Source organism: Tachypleus tridentatus, chromosome 4 (genome assembly GCF_004210375.1).
Source record: "Tachypleus tridentatus isolate NWPU-2018 chromosome 4, ASM421037v1, whole genome shotgun sequence".
Lineage (NCBI taxonomy): Eukaryota > Metazoa > Arthropoda > Merostomata > Xiphosura > Limulidae > Tachypleus > Tachypleus tridentatus.
In genome coordinates, this window is record NC_134828.1 from 99,367,538 (window position 1) to 99,380,393 (window position 12,856).

The following is a 12,856-nucleotide window of genomic DNA, read 5'->3' on the forward strand; positions in this document are numbered from 1 at the left end:
CAGCTTTGAAAAAATTATCAAAACGCCTGATAAACTATGCTACGTCAACATAGCTATGTCAGAATTAGTCTTAGAAAATACTCCTTTCTATCAATTCAGATGCAACCTTTGGCTCAACCCGTTTTGTATATCTCGATTCACCTTTATAAACTATGAATCTTTAATTCTTTAATATGTTTGGCTCATTTCTGTGCTAAGATAACTATAAAATTAAAAAAAGTATTTTAATACTTAATGTACGTAAATATGATACAATTTATATGCTTGGAAGTGTTACTTCCTTACTAAGAATATTCAAATTGCATCTTGTGTTTATTTGTGGCTTGAAACGGTAATTCCTTTTGTATTGGCTAAAAGAGCATTGATATTTCAATTTATATTGAGTAAGTAAAAATGCAAAATCAGATTTAACCTGGAGCATTTATGACTTGAGAGAATTAACCCTAAAACAACAGCCATCATCAATTGATACTGCTACCTACAACACTCCTGCTGTTTAAGGGCTAAAGTTGTTAAGAAAAGTCCAATACGCATGTGAATATTACACAATTATTTGGTTAAACCTCATAAGTTATAGTTATCTTACATTACACACAAAGAAGTTGAATAAAACTTCCACTCACTTAAGGTTTAACCAAATAATGTGTGTAATATTTCAAGTGTTAACTCTTCCTCCATCCTCTTTATAACATATGTAAAACTATAAGCAACATACTTGACGCTGTTGAATCTCAGTGTTTATTTTCTTGTATATAATAATTTAAAGGTTTAACGTGCTGACTGTTACAGCATGAACAGAGAAATTCTGTGCTGTATCTAGATTTAACAAATATTAGGGGTTAAAGTTTACGTATGAATGAAAACATTTTTTATTTTTGCGTATGTACAGAATACAAGTTGAAATGATTCATTGTTGATGTGACCTTCTTCGTATTGAATGATTAGATTTGTGGGTTAATCTGTATGTGTTTGTTGGACTATTTCAGTTGTAATTAATCTGTATAATAGTATGTGTATTTATTACAGTAAAATGTAATCCCGGAAAGGGTAGCAAAATGTATTAAACTGTTTTTTATAATAATAGTAAATGTCTATTTTTTTTCCATTACAGTTCACGAGTATTAAGACCTAATGTGTGTATTTACGTGTACAGTTAATGTTATTAATTGGTCTTAAGTTTTTATATAAGGTCGTACATACATTTGCGCCGGTTTAATGTGTTATATGTTTTTGTAATTGTACTGAGGTAGTTTTGCTTCATTTAGTAGTTAATTGCAGACCAATATAAAGAAAACAGATCAATTACTTACAATTATTATTTTGTTAAAGCGATTTAAAATTTTCATCGCTGTTTTCACTATCCTATGCTATGCGTGCCCTGAAACTATTATGCACACGCATGCTGCGGGAGATCTGCTTAAAATTGTATTCTGCTCCATAGAGTTGAATTATTTCAAGAGTAACCAATAAGCTCTTGTTGAGTGTAGAATACAAATGTTCTTCTTGTGTGCCAAGTGCCACGATGCCCTTTGGAATGTGTCGTTTATTATATGCCCGTAGGTTAGAGCACAGAATAGAACCACTGGCATCTTATCAAATACCAATCAGTCCACGAGGAGCTCGAGGAAAGAAAAGAACGTTGTGGTACTTTACAATCGTACAGCTTTGTCTCGAGAGCTGATCGTGTGTATATATAACATTTCTTCAAGTACTGTATAGTTCAGTTTCTGCTTATTGTGGGAATAACAAGTCTGCAACTTCATCTTACACAACAGTTGGGAGAGAGCAAAACAGGTGTGAGTTAGCCCAGTTACATAGGGTAAGAACTTTTCTTGAAGGTGGTCTTAATGTGATATTGGATTATGTTCAATCAGGATGACATGAAAGTACTAAATTCTATGGATCTAATTGACTACTCTATTTACATTTAGAGATGAAAGTGTGATTTTTTAATTGGAGATTTTGTCTTCAGTTACAGAATAGAATGGTTATTTGAGATAATAAGGACGATTGAGTACATTTTGAACACTAAATTAGTAAGTAATTTCATTGCCACAACCAGTACAAAGTGGCAGTAGAATGCCAGTTTTCAAAGCTACGTTTTGACACTTGCGTAGGTAGTGTGATGCCACAAATGATTGATTGCTTGTGAGAAATGTACGTAACAATCCTTAACAAAGCAAAATATTCATACATTCAAATTATAGGATTATGTGCAGATCTGCGATGCCCCCCGCTAGTACGGAGGAAAGTCTGCGGATTTACAACGCTAAAATTAGGGGTTCGATTCCCCTCGGTGGGCTCAGCAGATAGCCTGATGTGGCTTTGACATAAGAAAAACACACAAACACACACAGATTTGCGATTTTAGAATTTCCAAGATGAGCATGTTACTTTTACTTAATGCCATTAAGTTTCAGGAACAGCCCACTTTTTTCAGCTGCTTGAGGTATGCGACAGTTGAACGGATACGTTATGGAAACATGTATACACGACTTATATTGCCTTTACAGATTGCTATCCTTTTTGATTATTTTGATTTGATTATTTATTTTGATTATTTGCATACTGTTGCCTGGGAAACGTTACCATTTTTTGCCGCTGAAATTGTGTATTAATGCCATTCAGTACGAAGGAGTCCCGGTCAAGTTGCTGGATGCAGCACCTATAACATTCTGTGCAATCAGACTGTTGAAATTGGCACTCAAGAAACCATGGTATTCATACACCACACGGAGTATGAAATACCCGCGGGAGGAGTGGTATAATTTTGACATGGCAACTTAATGCCAAACCTTTGTGCAATGGCAGTTACGTTTCAGGAGCATTTTCAATATGGATGTTCGTTATAAACCCTAAGGACATGGTAAAGTTGGCCTCCCTCTGATCAGTAGTTTCGAATTAGAGATGACTTCATCTGAACCCAAAGGTATCTGATCCATATGAAGCATAATCTGCTGTTCAGTTTCCTTGTCATGCTTGTTTTAAACGTTTTTCTTCTTTTGTCGGTTTTCATGAGTTTCAACTTTAAACGTTTAGTTTTACTTACTCAAAATTATGAAACTGTTTCTCAGATGACTTTTCAAATGCCTAGTTTTAGCTTTAACATGAAAACAATTCCTAATCAGAATTTTTAAAGTATTATTTGTGTGTGTGTATTTAGTAACAATGCTGTGACGATTTTATTTATGTCCACAGGGAAATGGTTCGCTATACTTACTTAAGATATGTTTTGTTAATAAGGACAACTGGTTAGCTAAATGCTGTGATGGAAGTTTTCCTAATATCTGATATGTTATTTTTACAACTCCTTGTTTTAAAACTTAATTATTTTAAAGCATTTCTGTATGTTTCACCATACAACCTATAATACTTTTTTTCATAAATTTTGTATAATTTTTGTATTATAGTATAATATAGATAATCTTAACTTATGCCCATAACATTTAGATTTGATCAACTTGCTAATTTTGTGTTGATTTTAAACAGCATGCTTTTTTATCTTACAAATTACAGTACTCAAAGTATAATTTTTTTTTGTTGTTGTTGTTGTTAGTTTCAAAGACACGAGGTACTCTTCCATTTTGGCAGCCCGGCACTGACCAACTTCATACAAATCACAACAACTTCAGGACTTTTAGACCTATTACTATTGTGCCGTTAATAGTTCGTGCAGTAAAGCAGATAAGAATTGATCGGCGGAACGTAGTTTTCTATCCTTACGATCCAAATGATTCTACTGTAGAAGAAGATAGATGTTCAGATTTTTTTGGTAAAGTTGGCGTGTGTCTATCACTCAGAAAATGTTGGTCAAGAATAGGTGTGGTAAACCTAGATACTTTTCATAACGGACTATGCGGTTGGTTAGCAGGTGAGCCTATCGTATGTTGTCCATACCCCATCTTAACAACGGGCTTTCTGCCATTTCTACCGACAGAGAGGCCTTATCCCAAGGTAACACCAACCCCACAGACTCCTCAACCCACAGTAGAAGTTTCTACTGAGTCCTCCACAATGTCGTCTGTCACAACTCCAGATGTTACAGAACCTGGATCTGATAATATATTCGGTACGTTAAACTATGTATACATTAAAATCCAAATAAATGTAAGCATAAATAACTTAAAAAGTCATTAAAACTGGATGCTAGTCGCGAAATACTAGATTTGATACAAAATTATGTGAAATTCGTCAATGCAGTGAAATAAACGAACCTTATCGACGCATTTATTCACATGTGAACTAATTTTTATAAACGTCAGCCATAATAAGAGTGAAAGATAACAGATACTGTTTTGATTAAAAAGAATATCTTTTGTTTACATTTTTGTTCCAATGTTTGTCTATTAATAATCGTCATTACTAGGGCTGAAATATATGAAAACAGTTGAAGCAGTTTTTGTGTAATTACTAGTTACTCAAGTAATCACCGCAATATAATGTATGGAAAAATCTATATGTCAAAGACACGAACAATTAACTACAGATTGTATATGTTTAATCTCGTTTAAATTTCGTTCTATGCCGTCAAATAAGCCAACAAAACTTGAATGGATTAAAGCTATTAATCGAAAAATATTATTGAAGAAATTATGTGTTGGTTCCGAACACGTTTTAGATGGAAGGCCAACGGAGGTAAACGCATGTCCAAAGATAAAATTAAATTATAAAACTAAAGCCAAGCGCGGTCGACGAAAACTGGTGAAACATTTATAAAGTCCAATTTTTAAAATAAATTGGCAAGTTCCCATGGCGATAAAAAAATTAGAAAACGTATGGTTTTACGCATAGTGAAAGAAGTTGTTATTTCGTATAAGATTTGTGATTTAAAAGTATAACTAAAACCGCAGTCTCGTTTACACAGTATGACGAACCGGTTTGGTTTGTTTCGAATTTCGCATAAAGCTACACGAGAGCTATCTGCTCTAGCCGTCCCTAATTTTGCATTGTAGGACAAGAGGGAAGGCAACTAGTCATCACCACCCAACGCCAACTATTGGGCTACTCTTTTACCAAAGAATGGTGGGATTGACCGTCATATTATAACGCTCCCACGGCTGAAAGAGCGAGCATGTTTGGTGTGACGGGGATTCGAACCCGCGACCCTCATATTACTAGTCGAGTGCCTTAAGCATCTGCCCATGCCGGGCCATAAAGAATCAGACCTTAAACTTCACATTGACTATTCTTATGCACAATAATGGACAGTTGTTGAAACAAAATTTTGCAAGATAAATGTAACTTTAACAGAGGAAAAGAAGTTTAACCCAAACTCGAAGGAGGGACAACGTCTGCAACTAAAACTTTTCTGACCGACAGTAATGCTCTACTATATACATGCGTGGCAAAGCAACTGTTCCTCAGTTTGGTTCAACACTTGTAATTTTCAGCTGAAGATTCATGGTTATCCTAATTACATTAAAAGTCGCATCTAATTATTGATGACCTTAGCAAGCTTGAAATATCAAGATGCCTAGCCTGCAAAATTTGTAATTTTTATATATAAATCTAAGATGAGCATTTGAAATCTCTTATAATTTGACTCACAAGAGAAATAATTAGAGAGTGATGTTCTAAATCTTTCGGAGAAGAATATTCTCATTCAACATGTTTAATTGATTGTGTAGAAACATTTATTCAATAACCAACTGATTTCAAGAGTAGAAGTGAGACTTGTAGCAAGTACAATTCCCACAGTACTGCAACGTATAACGTTTTGTTTTGAATTTCGCGCAAAGTTACACGAAGGCTATCTGCGCTGCTATGTATAACAATACCTCCACGCGGACAGATTACTTTCATTTCAAAATCGAATCTCCACCCCACCAAACATGCTCACTCTTTCAGCCGTGGTGGCATTATAATGTTACGATCAATCCCACTAGTTTTTGGTATAAGAGTAGCCCAAGAATTGGCGGAGGGTGGGGATGACTAGTTGCCTTACTTCTAGTCTTACGTTGCTAAGTTAGGGACGGCTAGTGCTGATAGTCCTTGTATAGCTTTACGGGATATTCAAAACAAACAAACTAAATCGCTCACGCAACTCCGCTAGCGGCCATTTTTAGTGTCGAAATCGACCTTCAATCAAAATTATTTCATAAAACGGCAAGATTGTACTGTGAACATAAGAGGAATGTATCTGATCTAATGTGAACATAAGAGGAATGTATATGATCTAATAACAAGATATAAAGTGCAGAAAAAGATGCTATTTTCTGTATCGAAAAAACGCAAAAGGTAATCATATGAAACTACAGAAGGGCTGTCTGGACTAGTGGCCCTTACTTTTGAGCTGATAAAGGAAAGGAAGCTAGTCAGCAGCATTACCATCTTCATCCCCCAATGTGAAGAGCGCGATCTTTGTTTTGTTTTCGCTAATAGGATACGAACCCAGGACTCGTTGACGCACAGTCCAACTCATAGCAGATGGTTACCGCGCAGTCCAATATAACAAAGAACCAACAAACGCGGATACATATATTCTTACAAAATAGCGTTATTAGTCATCTACATAGATAACTCGCTTACGTTTGTCTGTCCGGAACTTTTCTCATAATTTCTCGATTAAACGCTACAAATCTCATCGTCAAAAAGATATTTGTCTGAAGAGTCTGTGTCGTATATTGGCTTTTCTATTTTTAGAATTAATATTAACTATTTGTTTGGTCAGTCACGCTTTACAAGCTAACGAGTATGGTACACAATAGTATAATATTGAAAATGTCGGCTGTTGAAAATCTGTCTCGATACGTCAAAAATGAAAGCACCATATTGGCGTCAGAAACCAGTTAGTAAAGGCAAAAATCACAACATACTATTTGTTCAATACAATAAAGTAGGAACTGAGATTTGCTTATAGTTAATAATGTATTTTATTCAATGTAATAATTACCTTTATTTTATAAAATAATATAATTTTATTTAGAAAATTAGGACTGAAATTCCGCTTATTCTCAGTTTTCACTTTAACAAGTTGTCTAATATCGCATAGCTTTTTTAGAACTTCAAAAACAAGAATAAACGGAATATAGGTTTTACAGCCCAACTGTCGGAGCTGTGAAATATTTTCATATCATTCTTAATGACCAACGAAAATAAAACTTGCATTTATAGCAGTTTTAAAATGTCTAGTCTCTATTTTAGGTTCGAATTACTTCACTTTTGGCTTTCGTATTTTATAATCATTTAAACCATTATTTGACAAAAGTCTGTAACCGCTCATAACTGGCGAGGCTCTGAACCGATTTTCACCAAACCTCATGTACCTTTTGGGACTCCAAAGAGTGACATGAAAGATCTTTGTTCGACTCTGAGCCCCTGCCCCCCCCTCACGCACACGTATCACCCAGGAGGTCTATATGTTTCTGTCATGCGTTGAACAAGTACATCAAATAATAATATTTGTATTTGAAGTGTGTTAATTTTGTAGCTGAACATTGAAAAATCACGTTTATTCTTGATAAACTTTTTTCTTCTTTTGTTTGGTTAGTTTTTATTTCATTTCTCCAGAATGTGGAGCTGCAGAACCAATACTAGAGGGCACCTGGCCTTGGACGGTAAGTTGGCAATTCTCCACAACACACACAAAAGAGAAACGTGAGTGTGAAATGTCGCATGTTGAAATACTACAGCTAAAGATGTATTTTATATAGATAAATCCTGTGATCTTCTAACTGAACTAGTGCTACAAATTTTACTTGCTGATGTCTTGAGTATTTTTTAATGTAAATAACAACTGTTTCAAAGAGCATGCGCTAAAAAGTCAATAAACTGTGTAAACAAGTAAGCTGCAATCCCATAAAATACTTTTGTAAAAAAATAAATAAATAAACAAGTTTTACATTTAAAGAATATGACCATGATGTTTTAACATTTGCTCCACTACACATGGTAGTGTACTGAAATTTATAAGAACTATATTCCAGGTTTCCTACTGTCCTTGGTACTATTGTCTTTACCCTCAGTTGTTCTCACTCTGGTGGCCACGAACCATACATTTTCATTAGACATCTGAATTCAAATAGGGCTTTTGTAATTCAATCTTTTTTAGTCACCTATTTCACGGAAACAGCAATTAACACAAGCTTTAAACTACAGCTTTAAATCTTCGTCAACTTCAAATTGTTGGTCACTAATTGGATAAAAGTACCACACAATAGGCTTAACTTATCGCAAAGACTTTTGGCAGAGGGAATCATGAGGTTTTTTTCGTGACGAAGGTCATAATTTTTCGGATGAGGATTGATCTCCGATATCTTTTTTTTTTTTATGCTCTTTGAGTTGTGGGGAAATGAAAGCATTGTTGTATTGGTTATTGCAGCTGGAAATGGCATGCAAAATATGGCAGTTCTATCGGGGTTTGGGGGCATGCCCCCAGGAGAAGTTTCAAAAATAAGTGCTCCGAGATTTAATTTTGTGCTAATTTTACTATACTTTATTTAGAGCATTAATCAATTCCAAACACTTCTGTATGGTTCACAGAAATAAGTTCTCACTGGCTCTTATATTTATCATAACTACAAACATGTACACTTAAAGTTATTTCAGAACTTCGAAATCTTGTGTTATACGGCTGTACATCGTCCAACAATCTCTATGAATACTATTCCCTGTGACCGTGACAGGAATAACTACTCATAAACAAGAAGATATATTGCATTGTCGAATTATTGGAAATTCACCGAAAAACAAATATGTAGGCGCTACAAATGTCGTTTGTGACGTCACCGCTCGCACATGTGATGACCGCCATTGTATTATCCTATAAATATCGTTCTATTGTAGTGTTAAAGCAGTTTTCACATATTTCGTGTTCTATTTAGAAACCGAATCTTGAGGTTTATCCAATTTGCTGGTTATCTCTTACATCATATGAAATTAACGATTTTTTTAAGCTTGTTAATGTTGGTTTCCCTGTGTAATAAACCTGAGTTGTTCTATACTTCATTACCTCCTAGCATAGAAACGTTAGGCTATATGCATGACCAAAATTTAAATTACAGTGTGCATTAAGAATGTAAATTTACTTTTCATTTTATTTTATGAGTTAGTTAATATTTTGTTCCATACTAATTGTTTTGGAACGGGTCTTTTAACAAACGATTTTATGCCTGTTTGTTTATTTTTACCTTTCGGTTTAGTTATTTCTTATGACAAAGGAACAATGACAACTGTATTTGTGAAGTGTTAGTATGATACGCGAAACATTTATTTATGAATGGGACTAAATGTTTCTCGTCACAATATAGGTCAGATTTTCTGAATCGGATTCCAACGTGTTATGTCAAGGTACTCTTCTAAGTCGCCTCTATGTGGTTACGGTCGCCTCGTGTGTGGAATTATACAGGTAACACACTCGTTGAATGTTCTGTAAATTAATCCTGTGTATAAAAATAATACGAACATTTCATACTTTACTGGAATAGGTAGAAAAGTTACTCCAACTTTCCTCGTTTCCTATGCCACTGTATTTTGATCTCTGTGTTCATTTATTTGTTGTACACATTACATGAAATTAACGATTTTTTTGTTTATTTTATCATGTCAGGTTTGGTTTACCCATGTAGTAAAGTTAGTCTGGATTATTATTGCAGTAAATTGTACTGTATATATTCTGTAGCAATTAATATTTTAATTACAGTGTACAATAACAATACGTAATTTTGTTTTTTTATGCTACTGATTCGCAATGACATAGCAATAAGTGTGAGAACTTATATTTTATAAAGTTTTTATTTGATACTTGGGGTAGGTACAGTGTAATTAACCAGAAAAAGATTACGTAAACTTAACCTGTTGACTGCCAAGTATTTCATCTGCTACAATACAACTCTAATGCTTCTTCATTTTGTAACTTTTTCGTGACGCCATTTTGGATCGAAAGTGAAACAGTTTGTAAGTATGTCAAATGCATGTATGGTGCTGACATTTAACGTTGAAGTTAGGTATTACTGAGAACGAATTAACCACTCCGATCGGCACTGTGTTAAACGATCGGCTTGGACGAGTTATCTCGTCTACGGCACTGAACAGGTCAATACCCTTTCTATGATAAATTGTCTTATCAGACAACGACTATTAGACTTCAATTTTTTAAGCGTTGTTTACAATGTTTGTACTTTTGCTTTTTTTGTATTACAAAGTCATAGATTATTACCCACTTTTTTCTTAATCGTATTATCCACATCCACTAATCCAAAAATATTATTCCATTCCGAACCCACTGGTCTTGTCGTTATTTAATTTACAAGTATTAAAACAAGAAAAGACTTATTCTGAACAAGGTAATACCGATGTTCAACAGTTATAACCTCATCAGTTGATTTGATTTTTGAATTTCGCCCGTAATGTAGCACTGTAAAACTAGAAGGAAGGTAGCTAGTCATCACCGCCCACCGTCAATTTTACCAACAAATAGTGGGACTGACCATGACGGTATAATGCCCCAAATGCGTGTGCTAGTTTGCATAACAAGGTTATTTATAATTTTCTATTTTTAAGTTAGATTATCGTACTTTTAGTGAGTTGGCTAGCTGGTTAGGACGCATGATTCGTCATCTGAGAGTTACGGGTTCGAATCCCCGTTCCATCAAACACACTCGTCGTTTCAGCCATGGGGCGTTATAATGTCATACACAATTCCACTATTCGTTGGTAAAAGAGTAGCCCAGGAGTTGGCTAGTAACAAGCAGCTGCCTTCTTTTCAGTCTTACACTGCTAAATTAGGGACTGCTAGCGCCAGATAACTTTCGTTTAGCTTTTTGCGAAATTCAAAACAAACCAATTTCTGTTAATGTTATTTCTCAGCAATACGTTATTACATTTTGAAAATTATATCGTCCTATTTAAGTGTGACCAACAGCAGAAAAGCTTATAGTGGAATCCACACTGTCATTAGATATTAACTTCCTACGGCTGTGTAGAAATAAATATTGTAGTTTTCTATTTGTTATGGTATTGTATTAGATTAACATTTGAGAATTTACACTATTTGTGCACTAAAATGGGAAACACGTTCCTGAATTTGTTGCTGTTAGCCATTAATTGTGTACAACGTTGGGATATTTTCGCAAATTTACATAAATATTACTATCTGCGCACTAGTTACTCTTAATTCTGAATTGTCACACAAGAGAAAGCAGCTCGTCAACAACACCTATCACCACTTGTGATATTTTAGTTTAATGTTTATAGAGTGTGACCTTCACTCCCATAATGCACCACGGCCCTATAGTCCAAAGAGAAATTTTATAATAACTGTTTGGAAACTATGGACCCGGAAATTCACAATCCTCTAACCCTTATGCCACGCCCAGACCGGTATTGCAAGTATTTATTTAAACAAGTGAATAAAATGTTGAAATACAAATGCAATAGAAATACTCATCTTATATCCTGTGAAAGTGAACTGCATCAGAGTACAGTCACGTGATATTCCCTAGTTCCAGGTATACCCTACGAATACCCCAAAAATGTGCTGCGAGCTGGTAAACATAACAGAGCGATGCCGTCTGATGGTCTTGCGTCTGGTCCACAGTTAGAAATTATGGAAAGCTATGATTGAACCATAGGATCTTTTTTTTAAGTGTCGTTCAGTTAAATAGATTAGACTAGTGTAATTTCTTTTGCGAAGTATTATCTTAGAAACAATTCTTTAATTTCGGAAAGAAGTCTCCACCAAATTAAGTTTCGAAATAATCTGGTCACCCATCACACTTGTGAAGCAATCTGTCGTCTTCGATTTCGAAAATGTGTAAAATGTAGAAGGAAAATCTTTGTCTCGCTGCTGTATCTACGTATAGCGTAAGTTAGTTTCATAGATTTAATACAAGAAGCTGACTACGAGTTTGACAATTACTTTAATTGGTAAAACAGTTTAAACGACATAAAGCTTTTGCGAATAAGATAAAAGTTGAAAGAGGCCCAGCATGACCAGGTAGCTAAGACGCTCGACTCGTAATTTGAAGGTCGCGGGATCGAATCCACGTCACATCAAACATGCTCGCCCTTTCAGTTGTGGGGGCATTTATAATGTGACGGTTAATCCCACTATTCGTTGGTAAAAAAGCAGCCCAAACGTTGGTGGTGATGACTAGCTGCCTTCTTTCTAGTCTTACTCTTAACTTAGGGACTGCTAGAGCAAATATACTTCGTGTAGCTTTGCGCGAAATTCAAAAACAAACGAAAAGAAGTTGAGAGACCCAACAATTATTAAAAATTATTAAAACAAGAAAAATGGGACGATTTCTGAACCAAACTTAATGAAAAAACAGATCCGAAACAATTTTGGACACACCTAAAAAAACTAACAAATGGAGATACAACAACAAGAAAATACCCGCTACTAGAACACAATAACACCACAACATATACAAATGAAGAAAAAGCCGAAATATTCGAACAACAACTTGAAAATACGTTTAAAACACACAACGACCCAGACATGAACACATACTTCTATAATAAAGTAAATAACTTTATAATGAATAACAGTGGACTATTCAAACCATTCTTCCCAGTAGACTATCAAATCAACAACATACACACAATTTTACCACAAGAACTCATAGAAGCAATAACTAACACAAAAATAAATTGCCAAGAGAAGATAGTATACAAACCATCATTCTTAAAAAAGGCTCTCCGAAATTATTTGAACGTATCACAGCATTTTTTAATTTATCATTGTACTCTGGTTATATCCCGGTTTCTTGGAAGCATGCAAATGTATTAATGTTCCATAGAGAAGGAAAGCCAGTCAATAACCCAAGTAGCTACCGACCAATCAGCCTGACCAGCTGTGTAGGCAAAATCCTAGAGAGAATAATCAGTAACAGACTTTCCACCACATTTCTGG

The 12,856-nt window shown here is 34.8% G+C and overlaps 1 protein-coding gene across 6 annotated transcripts in view; it reads left to right on the forward strand.

Annotated features, from left to right (window-relative positions):
- The window catches only part of LOC143249754 (chymotrypsin-like elastase family member 2A), an 87,478-nt gene that overhangs the window by 51,336 nt on the left and 23,286 nt on the right, over window positions 1-12,856 (forward strand). For all 6 annotated transcript variants that reach the window (XM_076500115.1, XM_076500117.1, XM_076500113.1 and 3 more), the window contains exons 3-5: window positions 3,557-4,069; window positions 7,510-7,556; window positions 9,249-9,346. In XM_076500115.1, the coding sequence (XP_076356230.1) occupies window positions 3,557-4,069; window positions 7,510-7,556; window positions 9,249-9,346 (658 nt within the window). The remainder of the gene's footprint in view (window positions 1-3,556; window positions 4,070-7,509; window positions 7,557-9,248; window positions 9,347-12,856) is intronic.